The sequence below is a fragment of the Anomalospiza imberbis genome, chromosome 3 (assembly GCF_031753505.1).
Source record: "Anomalospiza imberbis isolate Cuckoo-Finch-1a 21T00152 chromosome 3, ASM3175350v1, whole genome shotgun sequence".
NCBI lineage: Eukaryota > Metazoa > Chordata > Aves > Passeriformes > Viduidae > Anomalospiza > Anomalospiza imberbis.
In genome coordinates, this window is record NC_089683.1 from 75226128 (window position 1) to 75252315 (window position 26188).

General features: G+C 40.0%; 1 protein-coding gene across 2 annotated transcripts; it reads left to right on the forward strand.

Moving 5' to 3' along the window:
• The first annotated feature begins 6263 nt into the window (after positions 1–6263).
• Positions 6264–25291, forward strand: SFT2D1 (SFT2 domain containing 1). Of its 2 annotated transcripts, XM_068185202.1 has the most exons (8): positions 6265–6432; positions 12476–12562; positions 14358–14440; positions 17799–17880; positions 20266–20301; positions 21051–21109; positions 22440–22469; positions 24582–25291. In XM_068185202.1, the coding sequence occupies exons 1-8, from the start codon at positions 6370–6372 to the stop codon at positions 24619–24621; spliced, it is 480 nt and encodes a 159-aa protein (XP_068041303.1). In that variant the 5' UTR covers positions 6265–6369; the 3' UTR covers positions 24622–25291. The 2 variants fall into 2 exon arrangements, with proteins under 2 accessions (XP_068041304.1, XP_068041303.1); XM_068185203.1 differs by lacking the exons at positions 20266–20301; positions 21051–21109; positions 22440–22469; positions 24582–25291 and adding an exon at positions 18976–19717 and having other exon boundaries at positions 6264–6432.
• Positions 25292–26188: the final 897 nt, after the last annotated feature.

Below are 26188 nucleotides of genomic sequence, written 5' to 3' on the forward strand. Positions count from 1 at the left end.
CAGAAAGCAATAACCGTAACTATGTGGTCAGGAGAGAAGGAATTACTTTGCAAGGATTCTTTAATGAGTGTAATAACATCTACTGATAGTGGATTTTGTTCAACCTCATACAACTGTCTCATGCTTTATAATAATTTTTGCCAATGCTGCTCTATATGGGTGGTGGAGTTTTTTGGGGGGGTTTTGGAGTTTGTTTTGGTTTGGGTGGGTTTTTTCTGTGCTTTGCTTTGTTTGTTTGGTGTCTGGTGTTTTTTTGGTGTTTTTTGGGTTTTTTGGTTTTGGTTTTTTTGGGTTTTTTGTTTTGTTTTGTTTTTTGTAATTTTTTTGCTTTTGCTTTGGAGGAGTTTTACTTCGAAGACTTCTATATAAAGTGAATGTTCCCTACTCTAAAACCAGCAGAAAAATCTCTTGGCCCCAGTGCTACCAATACAGCCTGCCAGCTCTCAGAGAAAACACACTTGTAGTAAAATGTAGTTCTCCTTAGCACTGAGGGTTACCTTTTGTTCTCCATACAAAGTCACAATGGTGTCATCAGAGCAAGGACAGCACAGCAGAGAATTGGGTGGGGAAAGTCTCAGTAAGTTTAGAGACTGAGGAGGCAGTAAAAAAAATGAGTTTTTCCTTGGGACCAAGACAGGCTTTGACATGGAAATAAAGTGCTTAGAAAATACTGTCCCAGATTAGGACAGACCAGTCTTACAACTACTCCAGTGTTTTCCCTGAGTTCTTGCATGAATGCTGACACAAACTCTATTATGGTCAAACTAATATGTAGAGCATCAAACTACCAAATGTATTTACTTCAGCTGTGTGTGTTTCCAGTGTACATGAATCTGTATTACACAGGTAGCAGTGCAGACACAAGTTATTTCTTTACCTGCCAGTTCTAAGAATGTGAAGGCACTCAAAAAGAGCAGGAATAAAAAGATGAGATAAAGACAAGTAATAAAATAGCCTATTAGAGTGATATGTTCGTATTACTTAGTCCAAAGCCTTTAATGAATACAATCTGTTTCTTCATGCTCCTGTGACAGACTTCAAAGTTAGCAGTAGAATATAAAACAGTCATACAGGAAATATTCACAAGCACAGTTACCAGCTCTCTTAGGCTTTCAGCCTGTGTCTCACAGGATGCATTGGTCCTATCTGCATTTGGGGAAGAACAGTGCTCACTGCCTGATGCAATATGACTGCAGTTCTGCTTCTGTAGAGCTGGAGTATTTCTGCTGCCAACTTACACAGAGGCTAAAAGGTTTGTTCTGATTGAGCAAGACATTGCTGCAAGTTTTACAATCTCTATAAAGTAGAAAAGCAATCAGTCTGATGTTTAAAATTAGGCAATTTCTTTATTAAATTACTTGTGGAGAAGTCTGTCTCTCCCCACCCAATCCCTTTCTGCCTCTGCAGATCTAATACCTACCAGTGCATTGCATTTAGTCACTGTGGTAACCACTTAAAAATAACCAATGTCCATGGAATCAAATCAATGGCAGCCAGAAGGCAGAAATATTGGTTTTCTGGATAACCTGCTCTGAGTGTCATCACTGGGGTTCTGCTCCTTCCAGATCATTGCCTCTCTTTATCACATGCCCTAAGCCTGACCATGATATTGCTCTCTTCTTTTCCTACTTTTTATCCTTTTCCCTTTCTTCCCACTTTCTTTAACAGCAGGTTTCAAGTAACTATGGCAACAAGGCTAGGAATTTTCTGCTAATTCGTTTCGTCTGAAATCTGGGTCATGTCTTTCTCATTAAGTGAAACTTGTATGGAGATAACTGGTCCAAACCCAGCCTTTGGTGCAAGAGAAGGCAATGTCAGTTATGGCAGCACTTATATGGTGGCTGTATTTGGTCCATGGTGTTAGAAAAATGTAAAGGCACAAAGTAAGCCACTTATAATTTCGAAGTATTTAATAATTTTGAAAGCATTTAGTACCTAACTTGCTCTGGGTAGAACCATTGCTGTAACTTGCTCTAATTGATATTGATTTATAGCCTGATGGGAATAATTTCATATTGTGTTTCTAGTCCTAAGGTATGTGTTAACTAAAGGGGTGCCTTCTCAGAGTGGTATTGAGTAATGTAAATGATACCAGTAGCCTCTTTCAGGAGGAAACGTGTTAGTGTGAAACCTTAAATGTGTCTCCTGACAGGACAAGATATTAATCCCCTCTAATTTGTCACTGCAGTCTGGATCTGAGATCACAGTTTCAGGACAGAAAGATCTCCAGATTTTAACTTGTTTCAGTGCCAAGGGAGTAACAAGATTATATAAATGTTCCTATCTTGCCGATTCAGACATACCACATCTTCTTACACCTAGGATGACTTAAAATCCTAAAACAATTGCTGTGTTTGTTCATGGGGAAGCCATGCAAAGCAATGATTACAAGGGTTTTTTGTACACACCTGATTCTATGGGTCACCTGCAAGCAAAGCAGAAAGCCAGCAGTATGATCAGTAACCTATCTATTACTTTGTGTGTCTTATACTGTAACTCGGTAATCATCAGCATCACCTCTCAGCTGGATTATTGTTAATAACAGGAAAGGTTCAAACATTTGGCAGGGCATCCAGTAGTGTATCAGCTGACCAAGCATCTGCACTACCTGATCTGAGTGTATGATGCCACACAGAGAAGAGCTCACAAGGCTGTCTGGTACTTCCTTGCATATGTGTTGTTTTGGCCACAGTGAGCTAATAAAGGCTTTTACCTTTCCCTCCAAAGCATTGCAATAGCTCACAGTGTTCCTGTGAATCACACACACACCTGGCTACTACCATGTGCCTGCTAAGCACACTGGGAAATAGCTCATCTGTAGCTGGTTTTTGTATGCCTCAGTTTTCTACATCAGAGACCTATGAGAGGTTATTTTGTGTCCCTAGAGAAGTGATGACTCTGGAAAGGTTTGAGTCACAGCAGAAACAATTACCATGAAGCTGGATGAAGCCTCCATGTGGCCTGTGACTTGGGCTGATCAGCAGAAAAATTAGAAGAGATGGGTTTCCTGAACTGAGCTGTAAGAAAGGAGATAACTTTTTCAGCTTTTCCTTCCTCATTCCTTTGTTTTTGGATCACCACTACCTGTCACTGTCAGCAATGCGGGCTTGTTGGAAGATGTTTGTAGTTGAATTTTCAGAAGCACAGGATCTTTTCAAAATATACAAAGGGCATTCATTCCCCACTGTTAAGCTCCTTTCTCTTCAGAGGCCTTCAGAAGCTGCTGCTTTGTGTGATGTGAGCTGCTTGCACCACACAGCAGAATTGAGGTGGGGTCTCATCAAGTGGAATAGGCAAATCCCCAAAGCAGCCCTACATTTTGTTTTCTACCATGCTCCCAGTAGGTCTCTGTAGGACAACTTGTTTAACATTTCTTATAACCCTTGATCTTAACCTTTCAGCAGTATTCATTCAAACATCCCATTTCCAAAGGTAAAGAATGCAAGGGTAGGGAGGGATACAGGACATTAGAGCCCTACATTATGACCAGAGTAATCACAGAACTGTTATTTTTGTGGAGTAAGTGTTTACAGCTGTTAGAGCTACAAGACTGAATCATACAGACACTGCTCTATGTACATTAAAAGTATGCCACCAACTACATCAATTGGTAAGTTGGCTGAATTCACACATTTTTCAGGAAGACAATATTACCTAGCAGATTTTCTAGTTAGCTTCAATTTTAGATGCGAACAAGTCAGGTCAAGAATCAATGAAACTTGTAAGCAAACCACACCATCCCTTATGAACAGAGAAACTGAGAATTGAAAATCGATAGCACTGTCATAAAACCAGAAAAGATCTTCAGATGTGGTAGGTTTGTGATCTAAAGCCATAATGATACTTTGTAGCAGCTATTTTGACTTGTGTTAGCAAAAGAATTTTATCTTTTTAGAAAAGCAGAGTAATTTTTTTCATCCTTCTGCCTTATCAGCCAAAGTTCATCAGCACAGAAACACTGAACATAGGCCTTCCAAACTGCCTCTTTTTCATGGCAAAGTAATGACTGTCTCATGGTATTCCATGACAGTACAGAGAATTAAGAATTTCTGTTGAGCAGAGAAACTAGGTAAAAATACATTTGGGGCGACTAGGACAACCTTCTGCTCAAGAAAATAGCAAGGAAACAAAGACCACCCTTTGCCCCATTCAGAAGTGAAACACCTGTGGGTTCCAGGCAGGCTGCACAGCCCAGGCAGCTGCAGGTGGGAAGAGGGGACAGCAGTAGGATTCAAGATGGATGCCCCACACTGCCCAGGTGTGCACTGCTCTTCTCTGCTTTCTCTGTGCACTTGTTCACACAGAAGAAAAGAACAGCTTCAACTTGCTCTCTGCCTGGTGCTTACCTGCCTGTATTCCCTGTACTACCAGAAAGTCATCCAAGGCACAGACAACCACTCCTGCTTAAAGGCATGCAGACCAAAAAGCTAGACTCAGATTGAAATTTTCTGCATCTGTCCATATCTATCTATAAATTGGGAGGGGAGAAAACAATCAAAGAGAACTTTCTTGGTTTTATATTTTGCTCTCACATATGCTTTGGAATTAAAACACTTCTGTAACAAATAATTTTGTACAATTATGGGGGCTACTAAGAAAGATGATTTGTGCACACTCAGACACACCCTCATATACCCTGTCCATTCTTTCTCCCATTTCTCCTCCCCTTCTTGCAGTGTCTTGGTTATGTTGTTCCCTTACACACTGCCCTCCCTGCACAGGTCCTCACAAGCTGTGAGCAATGCTGCCTGGCTCAGATGACATTCTGCAGTTCTTTGGTTACTTTCATGCAGCCATGTCTGCAAGTGTTTCTTCCATTATTAATTTCAGCCTTAACCTAAAATTTCCTGTGATGCTAATGGCCTGTTACCAGGCTGGAAAGGTACAGTTTGTTCCAAGTGTTTCACCTAAAAGCCAAGGTAGAAGGCACATGGGAAACTTCCTAAGTGTGTGTGGGAAGGGGAGGAGGGTGGGAAGGGAAGGTTTCCGTCCTAAGGGCCTCACTGGGGGCTCTGCTGCCCTGGCTTTTATCAAGTTTCATTCACACAGCAGCATGTTACACAGCCCTTATCACCCATCTCCCTCTTCTGTCCCAGCCCAACACTGCTGCCTGCTGTCACTTTGCATGTGACACCTCGATCCTTTTCTCCAGCCACCAGCCTCATTCCCCCTGCAAACGACCCAGGCCAGTGGTGACGTGTTGGTTCAAGGGCAGACACACACATGCAGACACAGCCCCAGAGGACACACGGAGTCAGCATCTGAACAGAGCAGGACAGGGAAGACTCAAAGGGAATGACCAGGCTTGAACAGGGCAGATGGAGGACGGAATGTTGCCGGGATCGCGCAGGCGATCACCGGGCAGCGTGATGGCATCTGCCCCACCCCTTCCTACAGGGGCAGAGTTTAACGGGGCCCCACTGGGAATCTCTGGAGGAAGGTGTGAACACCTTCTCTGAAATCCCATTTCTCCCTACCCCACCCATTCTAGCTGGAAAAACACCTGGCTTGCTCACAAGCGGGCGCTGGACGCCTCAGGCACCCCCACTTCAAGGAGGGCCGAAGGCGCTGGCGCTGCGATGGCAGCGTGCCTGCCGGCCGGCAGTCAGGGACCGAAGGCCCGGCCCGCCTGCACCGTGCCCGTGAACAGCCGGGCGACGGCACACACCGCCGGCCGCTCGGAACCACACTGCCCCAGGGCCACCCGAGAGCACACGCACAGGGTCGCATCCAGATGGCTCTTGGACACATCCACTGAGGGAGACTACACAGCCTGTCGGGACAATCTGTTCCAGTGCTGGGTCGCCCGCATAGTGAAGACAACTGCCCCGTATTCAACTGGAACTTCCTGTGCATAATTTGAAGCGCCAGGCTCTGGCTCGGTGGTGCCATGCAACAGGACCACAGGCAACGGGCAGAGACTGATGCTAAGGAAGTTCCAACTGTACGAGGTACCCCAGCACCAGCGTGTCCCAACGCGGTTCTACGGGGGCCCTGCGATGTCCTGTGTTTTATCTCCTGTGTTCATCTCGCTCATGCAAGTCACGCTGCCGTGCGAAGGCCGATTCCGCGGGCGGCGACGAAGGCGGGACCAGGCTGAAGAAGCCCTTCTTCCTCCGCGGTGCCTGCAGCGAGGGCTGCACCGGGGCTCGCTGCCGCACCCGCGCACACGGCTGGGCGCTGACGCCCCCGCAGTCCCGCGCGGAGCCGCGGCAGCGGCCCGCACTGCGCAGGCGCGGCCCCGCCGCCGCCGCCGCCGCCGCCTCGGGGCGCGCGTCACTTCCCGGCTGGGCCGGCGGGCCGCGGCGGAGCGCCGCCCCGCCTCGCTACGCCCGACCCCCGGCGCGGCCGTGCCCAGGGAGGGCCGGCATGGAGAAGCTGCGGCGGGTGCTGTCCGGGCAGGACGATGAGGAGCAGGGGCTGACGGCGCAGGTACGGCCCGGCGAGAGCCCGCTCTCCCTCCCCTCCTCGGCGCGGGTCGAACGGCGCTGGAGCCTCCCCGCTCCGGGCCCGGCCCGGGGTCGGTGGCTCGGGCGCTGCCGTGTTCTCCGCGCCGCCTTCCCCCGTCCCCGGCCTGCGCACACGCACACCCCGCTTCCCGGTGCCTGCCCGACCGTGTCAGAGCGGGGCAGAGATCCGCAGGCAAAGCAGAGACCAAAGTTTGCGGCGTGCGCCGAGGGACGAGGGTCTGTGGGCAGCAGGCTCTGCCCAGAGGATGAGTTTTGGCGAATTACTCTTGTGTGAAGCTTTTAGCTGTGTTGGTGGCTTGGGGTCCTTCGGTTTTTTCTTGTGCTTCTTAAGCAGGGAGCAGATAACATACTGTGCTTCTTTCCAATACTGTGCTCCTTTCCAACCCGACTGAGTTTGCGATTCAATGTAAATTGCTTCTCCATTCCCTCATGCCCTTAAATCTGCAGAAAAAAAGGTTTTATTTAGACAAACATCGTTTTGTGAACGTTCTGCTGAAGTTACATTTTGCTCCTTACTCCTTAAGTGTGGTTTAATTTTTCTATTTCCTTCCCACTACCTCCCTCATCGTCAGCGGGTTTTTTTGTTTCGTTTTTACTGTGTTTGAAGACCATACATTCCTGAGAACTAATCTCTAGGTTGAAGCAAAGCTGAGCATGCTTACAAAGAACCATTTATTCCTTTAGCTCCCTCTTAACTCATGTGACTGCAGGTCAAAGTGCCCCACATCGAGGAGTGTCTTGCTACTTCCAGGGTGCTGGAGCATGGTGGAGGAGGAGGCTGGAATGTAGCTGGGATCTGAGCTGCGGCTAACAAACCTTGGGGGACCAGCACAAGCTGAGCATAGCTGGCATAATTTTAGTTCTAGCAGCTTGCTGCTGGCATGCTTCACTTAGTTTTACACTGAGTTGCTGTTGGTCTTCAAGGTTCATGAATTTGGCCTCTCTTCCACAGCAAAACACCTAAATTATGTCCACTGATCCTGGAAGCAGTGTAGAATCTGTGCCCTTTCACACCACAGCTGGCTGCCAGCATTTGGGAGGGATACTTCACCTTCTGCTCTTTTCAGGGTTATCAAAGAATACTTAGATTTCTGTTAATCTCAGTTCAGTTCCTAGAGAATTGATTATCCTGCCATCGCCAGGCACGTTTCACACAAGGCACATGATAGTGACATGGAGTTTTCCTTTACTTGGTGCTGTGGTAGTTGTTTTAACGTGCCAATCATTAGATAAATGCATACATATTTAATGCTCTTATATTTGAGGTTTATATCCTGAGGAGAGAACTGAGCTAAGAATGTGTTTCATTTGTTGAATGTCAGTAATTAAACTATATAGGATTTCACTATTGCATGTAATGCTACTGTTATAGCCAGAAAAGACTTTAAATAAGAAAAATCTGCCTATACTTAAAGCCTGTCCAGTACATGATAGAAGAAAACTTATAAATGTGTCTTTGGACCTTCATGCTGAGATGAACCAGAAAGATCTTTAAAATAAAGAAATACCCCTTGACTTAAAAAAAAAGTCAAGTGTTTAGGTCAGGGAGTTTCTTAGCTGTAATTTTCTCTCAAAGTAGCAATGTGTTTGTAGAACAGTGAAAATCAAGCCTCTTTGTAGAGAGGAAATTTATATGTGACATTCACTAAAGCTAGAGCTGAGTGGTGCTGGCTATTTTTAAAGTGTGTGTATTAGAGCAAAAAAAGTATGTGCACCCATGCAGAGAGGAGCACTTGGTAAGAGGTGAAAGAAAGTGTGAGGTTATGCATTGTGTGTGTAAAATCTTCAGCTGTTTCCATGATCTTTCTGGAGACGAGTCATGTGTTTGGCTGAAAACAAAGGCCCTCTCTTTGGAATATCTGATAGTTGTGTAATAGCCATCATATGGTTCATGTCCATAGATATCTCTGGATTCTTTCCCTTGGTTTTTTGCAGAACCGTTATTGTGAAGTCACAAGTCATTCCTGCTAAGTAGAAGACAAGTCTGTAATGAAAGAACTGTGTGATGATTCAGTGAAGTCTTTCTGTACTTTCTAAACTCTTCAGATGACCAGCTGTTGTTTCTTGCTGCAGTTAGATTCATTATTCTAAATATATTTTTAAAAGGAATTAATTACCAAAAATATCAATAATAAATAATAAATGTAGCAGTGCTATGATGTTTTCAGAGCAGCATTATGCTGTTATTTTTATCAACACCAAAACTAATGTAAATCAGTCTGTGTGACACATTGGATGTTGTATGACAGCTGCTTAAAGCACTCAATAAGATTTCACTGAAGATGTATAGACCAGGTATTTCTTATATTTTTATAAGAAATTTTATATTACATATCTTAATTGCATTTCTTATATTTAATTTCTTATGTTACACTTCTTGTATTTTAATCTTAACTGGTGATAGAAATACATATAAGAAGACCTGTTAGGGAAAGATGAGAATTTATCTCTATAAATATTTTTTCACTATGGTTTAGAAACTCAATTCTGCAAATTTACTCAGCGTTTCTTTGAATTTTCTCTATTACTTGCATATTTACCATAAGGAAAAGAGGTAATTGTTAACTTCTAGATTAGTAAAATAAAGTGGTTCTGTTTTTCTGTTTGCCCACATGGAAAACTGTTACAAGATCATTAATATATGGGGGGAGCCTAGGTGGATGTTCAGAGCCACAAGAACTATTTTTGATCAAAAGCAGTCTTGTGGATTATCATTCATATTGTTTATTGTGTGTCCAGTGCAAACTCCTCAGCAGTGATGCTGTTATTGCAAGCCTGTTCCTTATGTTTCAGAAAGTCTCCATTCCAGATTCCAGTTGCCACTTAGGGTTTCCTCTTGATTTTTGGATGTCTTGGTCATTTCTTTCATATGCTATTAGTTTGAATAGCCTATGAATAAAAAGCTTTACTTCTTGCCCAGCAGTTTGGCATTAAAATTTAGCAATCGAAAACTAAGGATTTCCTTTTGTTGGTTTCAGTTTAATTTTTCTTTTTCTTGCTAGAAACAAGCTGATAAGCAGTATAGCAAGAAGGGTATGTTTTACAGGAACTCCCTTGCTACCACTACTGTTCTCCACACGAACTACAGATGTGGAACATGCCTGGAAATTTTTTCCGTTGCCTAAGTAAAAGCTTTTGCTAAAGCAAATACCATAGACTGCAGTGACAACTCTTTTTATCTGAAATCTGGGATTAGCTATATAATTTATGTCAGATGCACAAAAAGAATCTTTAGCACCTTTGCGTTGTTTCCTGCTTTTGTTGCAAGGGCAACTTAGACTTCCTTTTTGTTAGGGTTCATAGTCTCTGAGAACCTAAGCTGTTACCTTAGGGTGTCCCATGGTCCCTAGTATAGAAATTACTGCCTGCAGCATGTGTGGCAGGGTTCCTGCAGTGTCAGGTCCTCAGCTTCTAGAGTGAGCCTGGCATTTGAGCACAAGCTAGTGTCTGTGGTTTACACAGCTGAACTGTGTATCTGTACCTCAACTTTTGCAGCAAGGTGCTTCTCTGCATTGTTGAAACAGGCATCTTGGAAAGACAATGAGTTCCATTGCTTCCATGAAACCCAAAAAATATAAACTGTAAAATATCCTGACATGGAAGGGCCCTACAAGGACCATCGAGTCCAGCTCCTGGCTCTGCACACCCCCAAGAATCACTATGTGCCTGAGAGCATTGTCCAAATGCTTCTTGAGTGCTCTCAGGCTTGTACTGAGACCACTTCCCTGGGAGCCTGTTCAGTGCCCAGCCGCCTTCTGGGTGAAGAACCTTTTTCTAATATCCAGACTAAACCTCCTTTCACAGTTTCGACTGTTCCTTCATGTCATGTCACTGGTCACCACAGAGAAGTGATCGGTGTCTGCCCCTCTGCTTCCTCTCATGCGGAAGCTGTAGACTGCAATGAGGTCTCTTCTCAGTTCCCTGAGGTATTAGGGACTAAGAAAATGCATTACCAGATCCCCAGTTGCAGGATTTCAAACTGTATTAAATAGGTTCAGCTTGACAACATAAATGGTGACATCATTGGGAATGATTGGAATGATGATCCTTCATTTTAATACCATTTAATGTATTTAGTCTTATTATTGCACAGAATGCTCTGGCAGCCCTCATGACACAGCTTATCTTCCTGTAGTTCATGTGCATATATTGTCAATCAGTTTTTAAGAATTAAATCCATAAAATGTATCAAACTTTCTAGGGTTTGTGATATGTTTTGCTCCAAGCCTTTGTGTGGTTCTCCTATTTCTTGTGCTGGTTTTTTTTTTCACCTCTTAACTGTTAGGGATTTTACTGAAGATAAAGCTGTTTTCAAAATTACTTGAAGAATGAAATCTCCTGGTAGTCACTTCAGGAGCACTGTCAGATAATAAGATTAGAAGTAGAAGAGCAGTAAGTGGGAGCAATGAGCCTGATATGCACGTGAATAACGGTTTTATCTTCATCCTTTCCCTGTTTTGTAGACAATCTGCAATGTGTGTGTTGTGTTTACTGATGTTACTGGCCTATCTACACTTCATTTCTGAACACAGATGGACAGGATTTTTACTCTTTGTGTGTATGTGTGTTTGTGATTAGTTGCATGTCTAGGTGTAACTAAAGGCATGATTGAAATGGGTATCTTCAGCTATGTGCTACCATCTATTCTTATTCTTCTTAAAATTGCAGGCATTCAGGACTCTTGACTACCAAATACGATTTTAAATACTAAACCATTTTTCAGTTACTGTTTTTGTCTGTTTCTTTAATGCATACATAAGGATAAAGTGTTGGACCTAGCAAGGTAAGCTGCATCATCTGACCTCACAGCACTTTTATGTGTGCATGTGACAGTTTTTAGTTAAACTAGGTACAGATTCCTCATTTGTACAGATGTGAAATTGTTCTAAGCAGTAACCAAATTTCCTTGGTTAGCTTACCACTGCCTGAAAAATAAATTTCTCAAGAGATAAGGAGAAATATCATACTCATTGGCTGGGGAAGGTCTGTCATGTATATTTCGTTAATAAGTCTTGACTAGAGTACCTGTTGACTAGATAACAAGAGAGCAAGTTTGCCTGTGACATCTGAACAAATAGGAAAGTTGTTTTTTTAAAGTAATTTTGTGTGAGCTGCAGCAACACTTCAGTTAATAGGCCGGTTTAGAACAGAAAGTACATTTAATTGTAGTGACCTGGAGTAAGATGAAATGCATTGTTCTTACAGCATGGGTGGAGTTGAGCTGAGCATATCTAACAAATCATTTCTGCTGAAAGGGGCCTTTCTGCCAGATATATGGCCCTGCCTCTTTCCTTACATCAGCCCTGCTGCTTTTCTGACAGATTGCAGAGCTGGCTTGGCTCATTAGCAAAGTCATCAGAGTAGAAGGAACCCTAATTCTGTTCTTGTGTCAGGAGCTGTGTCAGGCAGCTCAGCTCATTAGGTTCTGGGGTCACTCTGGAGAAACAGGAAGTGAAATATTCCCTTTTAGCAAGTTAGCTTAGTCTGATGAGACAAACTGTGTTAATTTGCCTACACCTTCAGGACGGTAATTGGAAGAGACATGGGAGTTGTAATACTTGCAGTGGATACTGGCATTAATATGTACAAGGGATCCTCTCTAGTAATAGGAGAAGGTGGTAATGTCTATAGGAACCTACAGTGTTGCACAAATGCATAAATTTCTCTGCAAATTGCTGGAAGGTCCATTAATTATTTTGATTTTGTACAACTGTGGCTATTTTCAATTGTGCGGTGATTTAAAAATCTGTTTGAAAGTGAAGCAGCATTGCTTGCATGCCAGGATATATCTTTATGGGTTTTGTCTTTTTTGTTTGTTTGTAAATATGTTTCCATGTGTTCCAGATTGATAATATGATTTTGTAATATGAAATAATTCATACACAATTTCCAGCTAAAAATGATTTTGTTTGAAATTAAGGACTTCATTGGTAAATAAAAAAATGTCCTTCAGATTGTTCTAAACTGGGTTTGTAATTTCTTCTTTTTCCTTGCTTCTTATTAAGGTCCTTGATGCCTCAACACTCAGCTTTGGTACTCGAGTCAGATGGTTTGCCATATGCTTTGTTACTGGCATTTTGTGTTCTTTTCTTGTAAGTAAAGTTATTTTTTTCCTTGCACTTTATTATTGTTCTACAGTTGAACCTCATTCATATTCCTATTTTATGTGTGATTCTGCATTTGCTTTGTCCTGCATTCTAAATTTTGTGTGCATTTATTTAACTGGACATTTAATGTGTAATTGGCTGTTGATCTCTAAATTATGATTTTGGCCATCTTTCTTCCAATTACAGAAGTGAGCATTTTTACTGTAGCATAATACATTTTATAACTAAAGGTTTGAATACTGACAAAATATGGTCTATTTTTGTAACTGATGTATTAGGAAAGAGGTGTGTATCCATCTTATTTTTTCCCTCCAATAAAAGGAGAAAAAAGGGAGGAAGCTTGACAGGTTTTTAAAGGCTGAAGAAACCACAAGTATAGCATGTCACACTCAGCAAATCAATAGGTGTGGTTGCGTGTTGACACTTGAAAAACCTGCTGCACTCCTTTACAGTCAGCAAATCATGTGTTCATTCCTGAACTTTAGGTGCTGGCAGGAGTCTGCAGCCTGCAGTTAAGAGTTGAGATCTATTAATTGCCTGGCTCGGTCAAAATCTGACACAGGTAACTTGCACAAATAAGGCAGATTTTCAGATGCATGGAAACTCCCAGAAGTAGCTGAAAAAATTCTGGGGAAGTCCTCTCCTTTTCCTGCTTCTCACTTTTCCTTCCCCCCAACCCTTTTCCTCCCTCCCTCCTTGTTCCTCCCTCTTTTCCTTTCTTTTCACCGCAGATTTCCACAGAAATTGAGTAGAATGCAGTTGCTTTTTTGTTTGGTTGGGTTTTTTCTCAGGACACAGTGTGCAAATCACAGTTTGTTTTGCTTCTGGTGGAGGCTTTCTTTAGGCTCTGGCAGGCCTAAAGTTGGAGTACTCTGTACAGTACTCCGTACAGCCTGGAGGAGAGAAGGCTGTGTGGAGACCTCATAGCAACCTTCCAGTATCTGAGGGAGGCCTACAGGGAAGCCAGGAAGGGGCTCTTCATTAGGAGCTGTAGTGATAGGACAAGGAGAAATGGGTACAAATTGAAAACAGGGATATTTAGGATGTAAGGAAGAAATTCTTTATTGTGAAGCACTAGAACAGGTTGTCCAGAGAAGCTGTGGAAGCCCCATCCCTGGCACTGTTCAAAGCCAGGCTGAATGGGGTTTTGAGCAGCCTGGTCTAGTGGGAGGTGCCCCCAGCCCATGGCAGTGGCAGTTGTATCTGGGTGATCTTTAAGGTCCCTTTCTTATGATTCCTTTTCTCCCTGATCATCATAGGGAACTGTGATCAGCAGAAGGCTTTGAATTTTTTAAAGTTCGGTGGAAAGAAGAGATATCTGGAAGTAAGAGTTCTAAAAAGTTTCTATTCAGCCTCGGTGTGTATTTAGGCTGCAAGTCTAAATGGTTGATTGGAGGAAAAAGGAGATGGTGAATATTAGTGCAGCTTTATGACATTTTATCTTGTGTGCAGAGATGTAGGATGTACAGTGGGGCATTGTAACAAAAGTGGAAGTGTTGTGAGATAGGATATAAACAGTACAAATAAATGTGTTCAGTAATATAAATAAAGTACCTAGTTGTAAAAATATCCAGAAATCCAGTGAACCAACACATTGTTTGCCAGCAGGTGGCAATAGAAGTGTGCTGGGTCATGACTGCTGCAACTCAAAGAGCAGTGTGCTCTCCTAGTGTATGTCAAAATTATTTTCTTCATAGTATGAAGTTGTGAGTATAGACTATAAAATCTAAATAAATTGAATTAACTAATTGCAAACATGCCAATAACCTGTCTTTTATAGGGAACAGCATTGCTATGGCTCCCAAAGGGGATCAAACTTTTTGCAGTTTTCTACACCCTGGGAAATATTGCTGCTCTCGCCAGGTATGGTTTCCTAGTTACTGGTTTTAGAAATGTACCCTCCTTTTCGGCTACATTTCCATTTGCTTTTACTCTAGAGTGCTGTCTACGTTGTGTGTAAGCAACATTGTTTTATATTGAATGCTAATAACAAAAACTTGTTTGTTTTGCAGTTTTATTGTTTATCAGTTACCTCACATGCCTGTTTTTGGGCACATCACAACTGGTATCTGAAGTATGAATAACAAATTGCTAGCTGAATGTTTTGTATTTTTTACATTTAAGTCCTTCTGCCAGGTACAGAAGCACCTCAGCTTCATGAGCAAACTGGTAGTCTGCCCTCTCTGTGGATACTTTGTTAGTGGAAGGAGCTTTTTGCTTTTAACAGAGAGATCATCCTGTTTCCAAGAAAACTTTCAAAAAGGAAACATTGAGGAAATCCTTGTTTTGACTATAAGGCTGAAGGCAGAATCTAAAATTTGCTTATAGTGTATTCTTAAACTCTCTGATTCTTTGAAATGTTCCACATAACAGTCCTAAAAGATTTGCCTCTAAAAGGGGCCCTCTTAAGATTGAAAACTTTGCTTTCACAGTTTGAAAGACACATAAGAAACAACCTAATGTCCCTAAGGTATTTTCAATTTCTGTTTTTCCTCCTTCTCTTATTGTCTTAGTGTAGTTGAGGCATGGTCATGGGCCTCAAACCCCATGGAGTCTGGTCTTGACTTTCATGGACTCTGACTTTAGTCAAGTAGCTTAACTTTTGAGTCAAAGCTTTGTTAATTTGTTATAACTCATGTAATGTGGCATTAACATTTGAGAACCATAAAGATACTGCTTTTCCTCAACAAATTTGTTAGGAGACAATAATGTCTATACTGACATTGAGTCTCAGTTGTGGAACTATTCCATCTCATACTAAAACAAGACAAAAAGTTAATACTGGAGATAGGCAAAGCTAAGTGTTTGTCTTTCTCTCCCTTATTTTACTCTTTATTCTTTTTTTGTTGGTTTGGGTGAGGTTTTTTGGTTGTGTTGTTTTTACCTGGTACTTTGAGTGTGTTTTCACTTCTTCAAATTAAATGAGCATTTTAGAAACTTAGTACTAATCAAGCCTAATTGATTTAAGAGGAAAGTTTTTGCAGACCAGTATTTCCTGAGGGAGAATGCTGAAAAACCTTAGTCTGCACTCCAGCTAAAATTAGAAGAAAAAAGAGCCCCATTTTTCCTTCAATACTTATGTTGGATATAAAAAACAGGCAACTGTGTTCTAAGAACAGCAGGAGATGACAATGAAGTCCCAAATTGACAAGCAGATTTAAAATTTTCCAGTCTTGTTAGCAAGTCTGTATTTAAACCAAAATGCAGTTACCACTCTTACTAGCCTGTTTAGTCCCCTCTAGCTTGTTTTTACTGTTGTTTTCTAACCATGAACACAATGATACTTACTAGATTGTTTTCAGGGATGATAAGTGCGTGTCTACAGAATGGTGTATCTAAAATAATTATTCTGTTTAACTGGAGGATGTCTAGAATTTTTTTCCAGCCTTTCTTTCTGCTCCATATGGAATCTCTTCTCGTCTCTGGAGCAGCTCTTGTGATGTCGGTCTTCTTAATATGAATCAGTTCACAAACAATGCATTTTGCTTTCTATATTTTTTCTGTGTATTCTATGTGGCCAAAACTTAATTCCGTCTTACTACTGTATTTTCCTCATCCCTATCCTTCCACTAGCTAACTAGTATTTTCTTCTAGTTCTTCATGTCCCCTTTTCTTTTGTCTTAATTTAATTTTATGGCTCAGCAGACAAGATGAAAAAATACGGAGAGTAAATTAGTTTGGATTGCAGTGAATGTAAAACTTTCTTTTTCTGTTGAATTGTGAAAACTTTTTTTCATTTAATATGGACATTTGAAGTCTGTCTGCATAAGATAAAAAAAGTGAAGGAGATAGATGTGCAAAGTTGCTGGTAGGAGAACATTTGGATGTGGAAGATTGAGTTCTGTTGACTGGCTGGAATGGGGATTCCCATATTTCTTCTGTCATACAAGGCTTGTGATTGGTTTCAGGAGGAAGCTCTGTCAAACTCTTCCCTGCTTCATTTCATATAAAAATGAATTACTAGGAGAGAAGTTAGACTTGGTTTTCTGCTCTGTAGTAAAGCATTCAGACCACCACAAGATTTACAGGCATTTGAACTCTCTCATTAAATTGTTGTGTTTTCTACAAAGCAGAAGGACAAGGAAGAAAGAGATTCATCTCAAATATTTGAAGCCAGAGAAATACTCCTGAGGTTGTGAACTCTTAGTTCAGATGGCATTTCTTTGCATAAAAAGGTACAGCATGTGGTGTTGCTGATGGTTTTCATTCTCCCTTCAAGTTAACTACAGAATAGAAAAAAGCAGGAGGATTAATACAAACTGCTGAACTTTTTCCTGCCTTTTTGCTTGCCGAGTTTGACTAAAAGAGGTAGAGCTTCCCTGTAATCTTGATTGTAGTTACTTGCATCCTGCCTGGGTAAAAAAAAAACATAGTTAAACAAAAATTTTCTACAGCAGGTTGGTCTTTATAATCTTGACATTATTTTGGCAAGTCAGTTGTTACAACAGCTTTAACACAAAATTCACTAGACTTCAACTTGATAACTCTGCTGCACTTAAAATGTTTTGGTAATGTAAAAAGCTCTGACCACTGTATTTGTTCCCATTATCTTTCCTGAAATCTTGGATATGATCTCGTTTACTTCTGCAGTTGAGTTTTCTCATTTTTTTTTCTGTCTATTATGGTGCTTGCCATCTTAAAATAGCAGTCAAAATATCTTTGGCCACCCACCCATCTCTAAATTAATGTAGAGCTACTTATAGTCATTGTTCAATCTCCCCCCATTTAGTATCTCTTAAGATGATTTAAATTTAACTGTAACTGCACTGCTTTCTTATTTATCTTTATTTATAAATGGCATTCAGTGCCATCAAACAGATTATTAGTGGAAATGTGGTTTTTCTTATTTGATGAAAGAGTTCATGAAAACTGCTTTGCTTCCATGCTCTTCTGTTATTCCTTAAGTATATCCTTGTCACACTCTGTCCTCTCTTATCTCAACCAATTTAAGTGTTCTTGTATTTGCCTGTTACTTTTTTTCACTGTGGTAATATTTTGGAAAGAATTTCGTGACCAAGGGTGACTCATAAACTGTTTCCAGGGCTAAATTCATGGAGTATTTCACCTTCTGTTCTAGTTAGTCTCTGTTGCTAAGCACTAAAATATCTTTTTTTAAAGCCTTTGTAGTCTTCTATCTGTTGGAAAACTGGTTAATTACCTACTATCTTTTAGAAAGAGTTATATGATTTACAATTTATTTTGGTTTTTTATCTCCTATTAGTACATGTTTCCTGATGGGGCCACTGAAGCAACTGAAAGCAATGTTTGATCCAAAACGATTAATAGCTACGATTGTGATGTTGGTAAATATACTATCTTTCTTTCCTTTTATTGAAAAGCTTTCCTTTAGCCTCAAAGCTAAATTTGATGCTTTTCTAAAGGGAGGTTATTTCTCAGTCTGCCTCTTCCTTCTGCAGAGAAATGACAGTCAAGCTGTTCAGCTCTGTATGTCACAAAGATCATCTAGCTCCTTTCTATGAACATGCGTGGTTTTGTTGTTTATGATTTTTTTAAATTAATCATTTGGAGTAAAATGTTCCTTACAAAATATTTCTTAGTAAATGCTAATGGCAGGTTAATTATTTTTAATTTATTTTCTAAAATATTTTCTTCAAGAACAAGGGGAGAGACATTTTTACCTACTGTGGAAAGTCAGTGGCCACCAAGTGTAGCTTGACAGTTGTTTTTTGCCTGCAGCTTGGTCTGTAAAGGTCAGAGGTTCAGCATTTTCAAAGCAATGGAGAAAATTTATTTCCCCAAAGTCTGGGAGGCCACATGTTCAGCTTTGAGATTCTCCTTTGTGACATCTCTGGCTCCTTTACATCCATATACATCATTTCTTCTTCCAGGAGGATGGAAAAAATCTCCCCAATATCAGAATTCCTATCCCAAAACTCTATATTAGGTAGTTCAAACAACTTTATCCCCTTGCTGCTTCTCTGTTTAATACTTTTCTCTCTTGCTCCTACTGATTTGTTTCAACTTTGATTTTTGAAATCTAGTTGGCTTTCCTATTCTCTCTATCGTATAACTTGTTCTTCTAGTTTAGTAAGAAAGTCTTCATAAAGTTTTTCTGGATAGCTGTCATATGGAGGTTACATGTTCTTCTTCTCACACACCTACATAAAAAATAGCTATAATCTCATTTGAGAAGCTTACATTTGCCCCTGTCTTTTGGGGAATTCACTTGATCATTGCATGGACTCCAAACTTTGTTCAACAGAGGTTTGTTTTGTTTGAGTGTTCTTGTTTTTGTTCTGTCACTATTTTCAACTCATACCAAGTTACAAGTCCTAGGAGGGTTACGTTTTGTAGGCATGAATTCAAAATGTCCAAGAATATCTACAGTTCTCCCAGAGTCTGTATTTGCAGAGCATAAATTCTCCAACACTTTACAGCTGTGGGCTTTTTCCAATGAAACCGAAAGCCTAAGCCAGACGCTTAAAACAGCAGGCACAAAAATCATTTTACTCTGATGATCCTGTCATCCACTGTGTTCAGTCATGGTGACAAAGAAAATAACTCAATTTGAAGGCTGTAAAAACAAAACACATCAGGGAAATGGAAAGAGAACAGAGAGCAGAGCACACATCAGAGACCTACCTGTGCAGAGAGGCTACCAGCAAAGTTGGGAAAATGAGAATGAAAGGTTTCATCTAATAGTGAACATGAACATTGGATGAGAGCCAAGACTTTTAGTATAGAAATTTCAGTAAAACACAGAAGAACTGGTAAATTTAAAGCTTTGAAAACTTTGGATGAATTAGACTGTTTTAATCCCCATGCTAACACAAAGCTAGAATTGTAGGCAGTTCAGAAGTCACAAACATGTTTGGAAAATTTCAAGTGTGTGTTACTTTTCTTCCTTTCAATAAAATGCCAACAGATTTTTTTTTTCAAATGAAAATTGATATGTGGTTTTGTACTATGTGTAATGAAAAATGGAGGAAGCCACATAAGATCTAGTGGAAAAGTTCTAAGTGATGGTTAATCTTGCACAAATGGTGTGATTATTTGGCATAGTAAACCATATCATTGTAACGTTCCATCCAAAGTGTTTAAGTACCTCAAACAAAGCTTCATGTGAGCTTTTTCGCTGTATCTGAGGCAGCTGCTCCCTAGTGGACTCTTCATTAGTGTCAGAAGATGAAAAAGCACTGGCAGAGAAGGCGTAGCCTGTATTTACCAGATCCTGTAATTGAGATTGGATGTTTTTAATAAAGGGTTGTTTGTAGTGATACAAACATCCTTCTTGTCAGAGACAGGTGTCATGAATACCAGGTTCAAAATGATAGTCTGTACTGGAATAAGAGAGTAGCAGTTACCAGACTTCTTGATTCCTTTCAATAAAGCTTTATCATCTCAGCCCACCTCTTAATTGAGCAAACAATCAAGGGTACACACACCAGCTTCTACTCCTGCTGGTTCCTCAAGTCAACTCCTGCCTTGTCTTCCTTTCAAGACTTGTCCCAGCCCTTCTGGCCATGCATACCTCATACTGTGCTTTGAAAAAAAGCATGGAGTTCATCATATAGTCACTGTGAGACAGCCTTTGGATCTGCTTGTTCCATAAGTCAAATTTCAAGTGCTGATTGCCCATTGAAAACATGGAAATGGTTACTGTACTTGCTTTGTTGTGTATTTGAATATTCATTCCTTTTTTTCTTTGTCTCTCCTTCTCACCCCAGCTTTGTCTAATATTGACTCTGTGTGCTGTATTCTGGGTAAGTGAGAATACTTTTTTTTTCTAAAAAGTTGGTTAGTTTATTAATTGTATTGTAGCTTTAAGATACAGTTCAGTGGTGAAGGAAAGGTGAACTCGTGTGTGGTGTTTTTGTTGTTGGCTGCAGATGAACTCAGGTGGAGTGGTGAGCCTGCTGGCTGTAAAAGCAAATGCATCCTTCCACCTGCATGTGATGTAGATGAGAATGCAAAATCTAGAGCATCGGGTTCAGTCTGCAGATCTCTAGAATAAAAACTAAGAAAACTAAGTTCAAATATTGTTTTGTTTCAGTGATGCATACTTATGTCAGAAAATACCAGAGAGTGTATAGTCGTCTTCAGAAGCCATGGATACAGAATATTAAGCTGGTTAAGACAACTGAAAAAAAAAACCAGATGTATCTTCAGGCATCTTGGTTGAAAACTAACTGTAGTTGCATTCCATAGAAGTAAATATGTCACTGGAATGAACTTCCATATTGGCAGAAGTACAGTGAAGCGAGTGAGTGTTAACACTGATGTAAGGTGTTTCCAAAGCTAGAAAAGGTTTACGTAGCATGATGCTAATGGAGTGATGGATAAAATGAATGGAGAGTTGTTGGGAAAGAAACAGCAAACTAAGACAAGGAAATTTAGGCATTGTCAGTTAACTGAATTCTTGATTGATCAGTCTGTGCCAATTGTTTGCAGTATATAGACTGGTGTGGTGCAAGATGTACTAATTTGCAGTATTTGCTTTATTTTTGCTTAGTGGAACAAAAGAGGTTTGGCAATGTTATTCTGCATATTGCAGTTCTTGGCAATGACCTGGTAAGATTCTTAAAATTCCTTTTAATTTCTTCTCCCTGCCCCTACACCCGCATGATTATAAACCTATATAGATATGATTCATATATAAGTGTGCCCAAATGCTAGCCTCAATCTGTTTTTTCTCAGCTAGGTTGTGTAACTCCAGCAAAATCTATATTCAATCGTCTTCCAAAAATGGTAATTTCAAGTATATTCTGCAATGTGTGAACATATCTGAAGCCTTATGAAAGGAATACATATGCAAAAAAAAAGTCATGCTTTTTCTGTATATTCTCCTCTTTTTTGAATTCTAACTACTTTTTGATTTTTGAAGTGAGAGAAACTAAAAAGCATTTTCATAGGGTATGTCCTGCCCCAGGAATATACTAGGTAAGGAGTGGGTGGATGTGAAAGGGTGAATTTAGTGCAGCAGGTGCTGTGATGACCAGGGTTCAGGGGCTGGGTTTGGCAGCGTGTGAGTGCAGTCAGGTGAATGCTTACAAGCCTGACAGAAGTTCTGGAAGTTACTGCCTTTTCCACAGAGACACATGCTTGGTGTCCTTGTCCCAGGTGAATTACTTGGTGCTCACTCTCAGGCAACCAAGGTGACCACAGTTCCCACTTGATCTTGCCCTGAGTACACAGAGTCTGTACTGAACGTGGGTCTGAGGACAAGGAGCCATTTGTCCAGGACAGGGACTGTTTGGCATGGTGCTAGATAGAGGGAGGACCGCTAGCTCAGACTGTGCTCCATGTGTTTGCAGCAGACAGTTCACATTTGTTAAGTGTCCTGGGATTTGATCAGGCTGGGCATGAAAACAGAACACTGCCTGGAGGCTTGTGAGAAGCAAGTTTCAGAGAATAATAGAATTGTCAGCTGTTTGAATGTCACAGTTGTGGAATATTATTCATCCTACAGTATGTATCTGTATTTAGTTACATAAATAATATGATTAGATGTATATTTGCATAGTAATTTAGATTGTCTTTTAAACTGGAAAAAGTTGTCTCTATCATCTTGAATACCATTTTCCCACAAATCTGTTCCTTTTGGATTTGACGATAGTAAGTCTATTTAAGTTCATGTGCAATAAAAGTTATGATCTACATTAAAAAAAAGAAAAAACCTCAACCAAACAGAGAAACAGTAAACCACCAAATCCATGTCACTGTTTAGTTCTTGTCCAAACATGTCCTCTTTTCTCAGGTAAGCATTAAATTGAATAGGTAGTTTTGTTTAAAATTTTGTTACAACAGGTTGCTTTTATTAATGCTGGCCTAAAGTGAAATAATTAGGTTCTAGGAGAGACATGAACACTCTTCAAATATACTTTTTTCCTCTTTTTTTCAGGTATAGTCTGTCTTATATTCCTTTTGCAAGGTGAGTCTGCATGATAATTTCCATCTTAACAAAAGTCAGTTACTTTTATGCTGAGGAAAGGCATAAAGTACTTTACGTGTGTGGAAAAATATAACATCCTCCTTTTTCTTATAATTTTTAGAAAATGGCATAGCTGAACTTAAAAGTCGTGCTTAATATAAGCTTTAAATGGGAGTACAATACATATTAATTCTCTTTAATAAATTTCTCTCTAGTTTCCACCACTGAAAAGGTTTTGTTTAAATAATGTTTCCAATGATTTAACAATATAGTGATGCAATAGTGACTTTTCTGGTACTAAAATTAAAGGTAACTTACGGATCTGAGGTCCTAGTTAAAAGCCAACAAGCAACATAGTTGCAGCTTCTGTTTCTATTTCTGAATTCCTCCATCGTTTTTAGAAGGGGAAAAGGCAATGCTTTGTCTTTACTTTCATTTTGGCAAACTCTTCTCTTTTCTTTCATTCTTGTGTGTACAAAAAGGGAATGAAAGCAGACCAAACACTTAGTGAAAACACATGCACATAATCAAATGTAAGAATCTGTTTTGTAATTCATGTAAAATGCAGTTTGGTCTTCCTGACAGTGAGTTTAAAAAAAAAAAAAATAAGCACTTCCATATCATTTAATGAGGCTTGCTGTAGTAGAGGTGTGGGGAAAAAGAACACAAAGTATTGTCTATCCCTTTCATCTGATATTTTCCTGAGCAGCGCCAAAAAAACTGTTAAGTTTTTTATAGCTTCAGATTTAATCTAGGAAAGATTTTTTTTAAGACAGTCGTTGATAGTTATTTTATTCACTGTGATTGAGCTCAGGCTTCAAACTGTCATTTTACTATTTCTGACAACTCAGACTAACTCAGACAGAAGTAGTATTCTGAATTCTTATAGGTCCAGTGGCTGTGAGACAGTCTCAGTAGGTTCATTTCTGTTTTTTTGTCTTTTTTTTTTTTTTAATTGCTTTCTCTGTTGAGAAAGCAAGTTGAGCCTCTGGTCTTTCTGACATTTTCTTCCCTATCAAAAGTACTTCTACGTTCTGGGCAGAAAAATATTAGGATATGTGCATCAGTTAAATTCTTTGGGTTTATTTATCTATTAGGTGTTATGAGCTAAAGAACTGAATTTCAAATTTGTTGTATAGACTGTCTTTCTTATGGGAACAATGATCTAAACCATGCTAAGTGCCAGTATTATGTCATTTGTTTAAAGTATGCATTTCTCTTGATTTCATGAAATTCTCATTTCTTGGTTTAACTCTATTCATGGTTTACTCTTCAGAACATTTTACTTGTTCATGGGTTTGTTGGGGTGGAGGTTGTTGATTTCTGTTTGTTTTTTCCTGAATTAATGGTAGCTCTCCTGTTGGCTTGGCAACAAAAAGCCCCACCAAACCAGACCCAAATGAAAACAGCAACAAATGTAACAAAACCAAAACCCATACAGGCCAAGTGACTTTAAGGAGTGATGATAGTATGTTTCTTTATTTTTGGAACTGACTAGCAACAGAATACAAATTCTGCTCCTTAGTAAGTTGTTACTTTTCTGGGAAAAGGAAAAATAATGGAGACTAAACCAAATTATCTGAGTGTAACAGTCAGAAAACAGTTTATTGTTGATTGAGAAAATGGAACCCTCCAGAACTTCCACACCTTAAGGCTGAACCAGCTCTCTCCGTCCTGCACTCTGAGTGCACGCTTGGAGCTCTTCAGCCTGTGCTTTATTTCCTGCACTGTGATGGTCCAGCTCCGATGTGGCTCGGAGCCCTGGCAGCTGTGCCCTGCTGGGGACTGGGCACTCCTCAGCTGAGCCCTTGCTGGGCAGCCTTTGTGAAATTGGGCTCTGCCCTTTGCTCAGCCTCCCAGTGTGCTGCAGAGCACTTCCCAGCGCTGTGTCTGCCTTTCAGCATGGCCTGCATTGCATACAGCGTGGAAACCCTGGCACCGACCTGGCCTCAGCCTGGGTCGGTGGAAGCACTCACACACAGATCCTGCGTTTGATCATCTATTGACATGACTTTAGTTTCTGCCATATTTGTAATTGTAAATAGGTAATGGTTTACATGTTTATAAGCAATATAACAAATCTTAACTGACTTTTTTTTTTCTTTTTTTAAGGGATGCTGTGATTAAATGCTTCTCATCCTGTCTAGGGTAAATTAAATCCAGGAACCACTGTCCACTTTAAAAGGCAACTGTTTTCCTCTGTAAATTTTGCTTAAAAACCTCTACTTTTCCACTTCTGAAATACCCAGTGGCAGTTTAGCATTTTCCTTGCTTTTTGCACTTGGGAGAGTAAATAATTTTTACTAGAAACAGTTTTTAAAATAAATTTGGAGAATGAGTTGTGTTTACCCTGGAACTTCCAGGCTTTTTTAAACAAGAAAGTACATTTAAATACTTCATACAGAGTAGTCTTAACACTACTTTGTATCCAGTAACAGTTTATTCCCCAGTGGAGGCAAGTCACTAAGGTCTGGGTAGTATGCATGAAGATTTCATTTACAGTTCTGTCTAAAACTTGCAATGTGCCATTTATGTTTGTATATTATCCATTGTATGCTTTTCCAAAGACAGAGTTTTATAAACATTGTAAAGATTTGGAAGGTTGTAATTAACTGCTCCTTTGAAATGTCTACACATGTGCCTTGTGGAAAAACCTTAATGAGAATGTGAAAAGGATGTTTAAAACTTGTTGGATTTTATTAAAAAAGTTGTATTTTAAATGTTAAAAAAAATAAAACCTTTCATACTTAAATACTTTTTACTTAAAGAACTTATGGCTAATGTATAAATGGTATTTGTGAAATAAATTCATTTTAAAAGTGCCTAATACATTTTTACTTAGGAATCAGCTATAGAGGGCTGGAAATTTCAGCATTACACTTGAATAAAAATGGAATCATAAATGTGTGTATATGACTGTATCCAAATTTGTTTAATAGATTTGCAGAAGTGACCTTAAAGGTTCTTTTAGTATTTAGACAAACTGTTCATTCTGACTTAATCTGGTAATAGATTGAAGTACTCTAACACTTTGCCTGGCTCCAGTAAGATGTTCTCATTTCTAATTTTTTCAGCTAAGAACTCTCCAGTTATTCTGGAGCAAAGTTAATTCTTTAATGTTTGATGGTTGTTAATATATTGCAGGAGGTTCTTTTTCATGCAGGATGGATGTGCTTACATATATGTGTTCAAAACTGAGTTGGTTTGGATTTTTTTTTTTTTTCTGTTGATCCACAAATCTAGAAGAAGGAATGGCTTTGAAAAGATGTGATCTGCAGTGTCAGGAAGGGGTAAACCTCAGTATTTTTAGTATTCAGAGTTCAGGCTAAAGAGACAAATTGAGGTACAGTATGTTCCTGTTAAATCTCAGTGTTGCAAAACATAGCAACAACTTTTGGGGAAGCTTTGTACAGGGTGATTGCATTATTTTGCAGCTAGACTTCCAACTAAGCCACGCCTTTTAACTGATTAGTAACAATAAATTGCCAGGGAGGCACCCTTCCTGCTGGTGATAGAGGGGGGCAGGTAGTCCTGGCCTCACAGCAGGCTCTTGGGCTTGCTAGTGCTATGTGATGTAGGGACAGCTATTCCAACTCTGCCCACAGCCCTTGGGTGCTGAGGCACCCTTGAGTGAATTTTTGGTTCCTTCTAGTTTTCATCTTGCATTGAAGAGGAAGTAGGATGTGCGTAGGCAGTGATGGGCATTGTCCTGGAAGTGA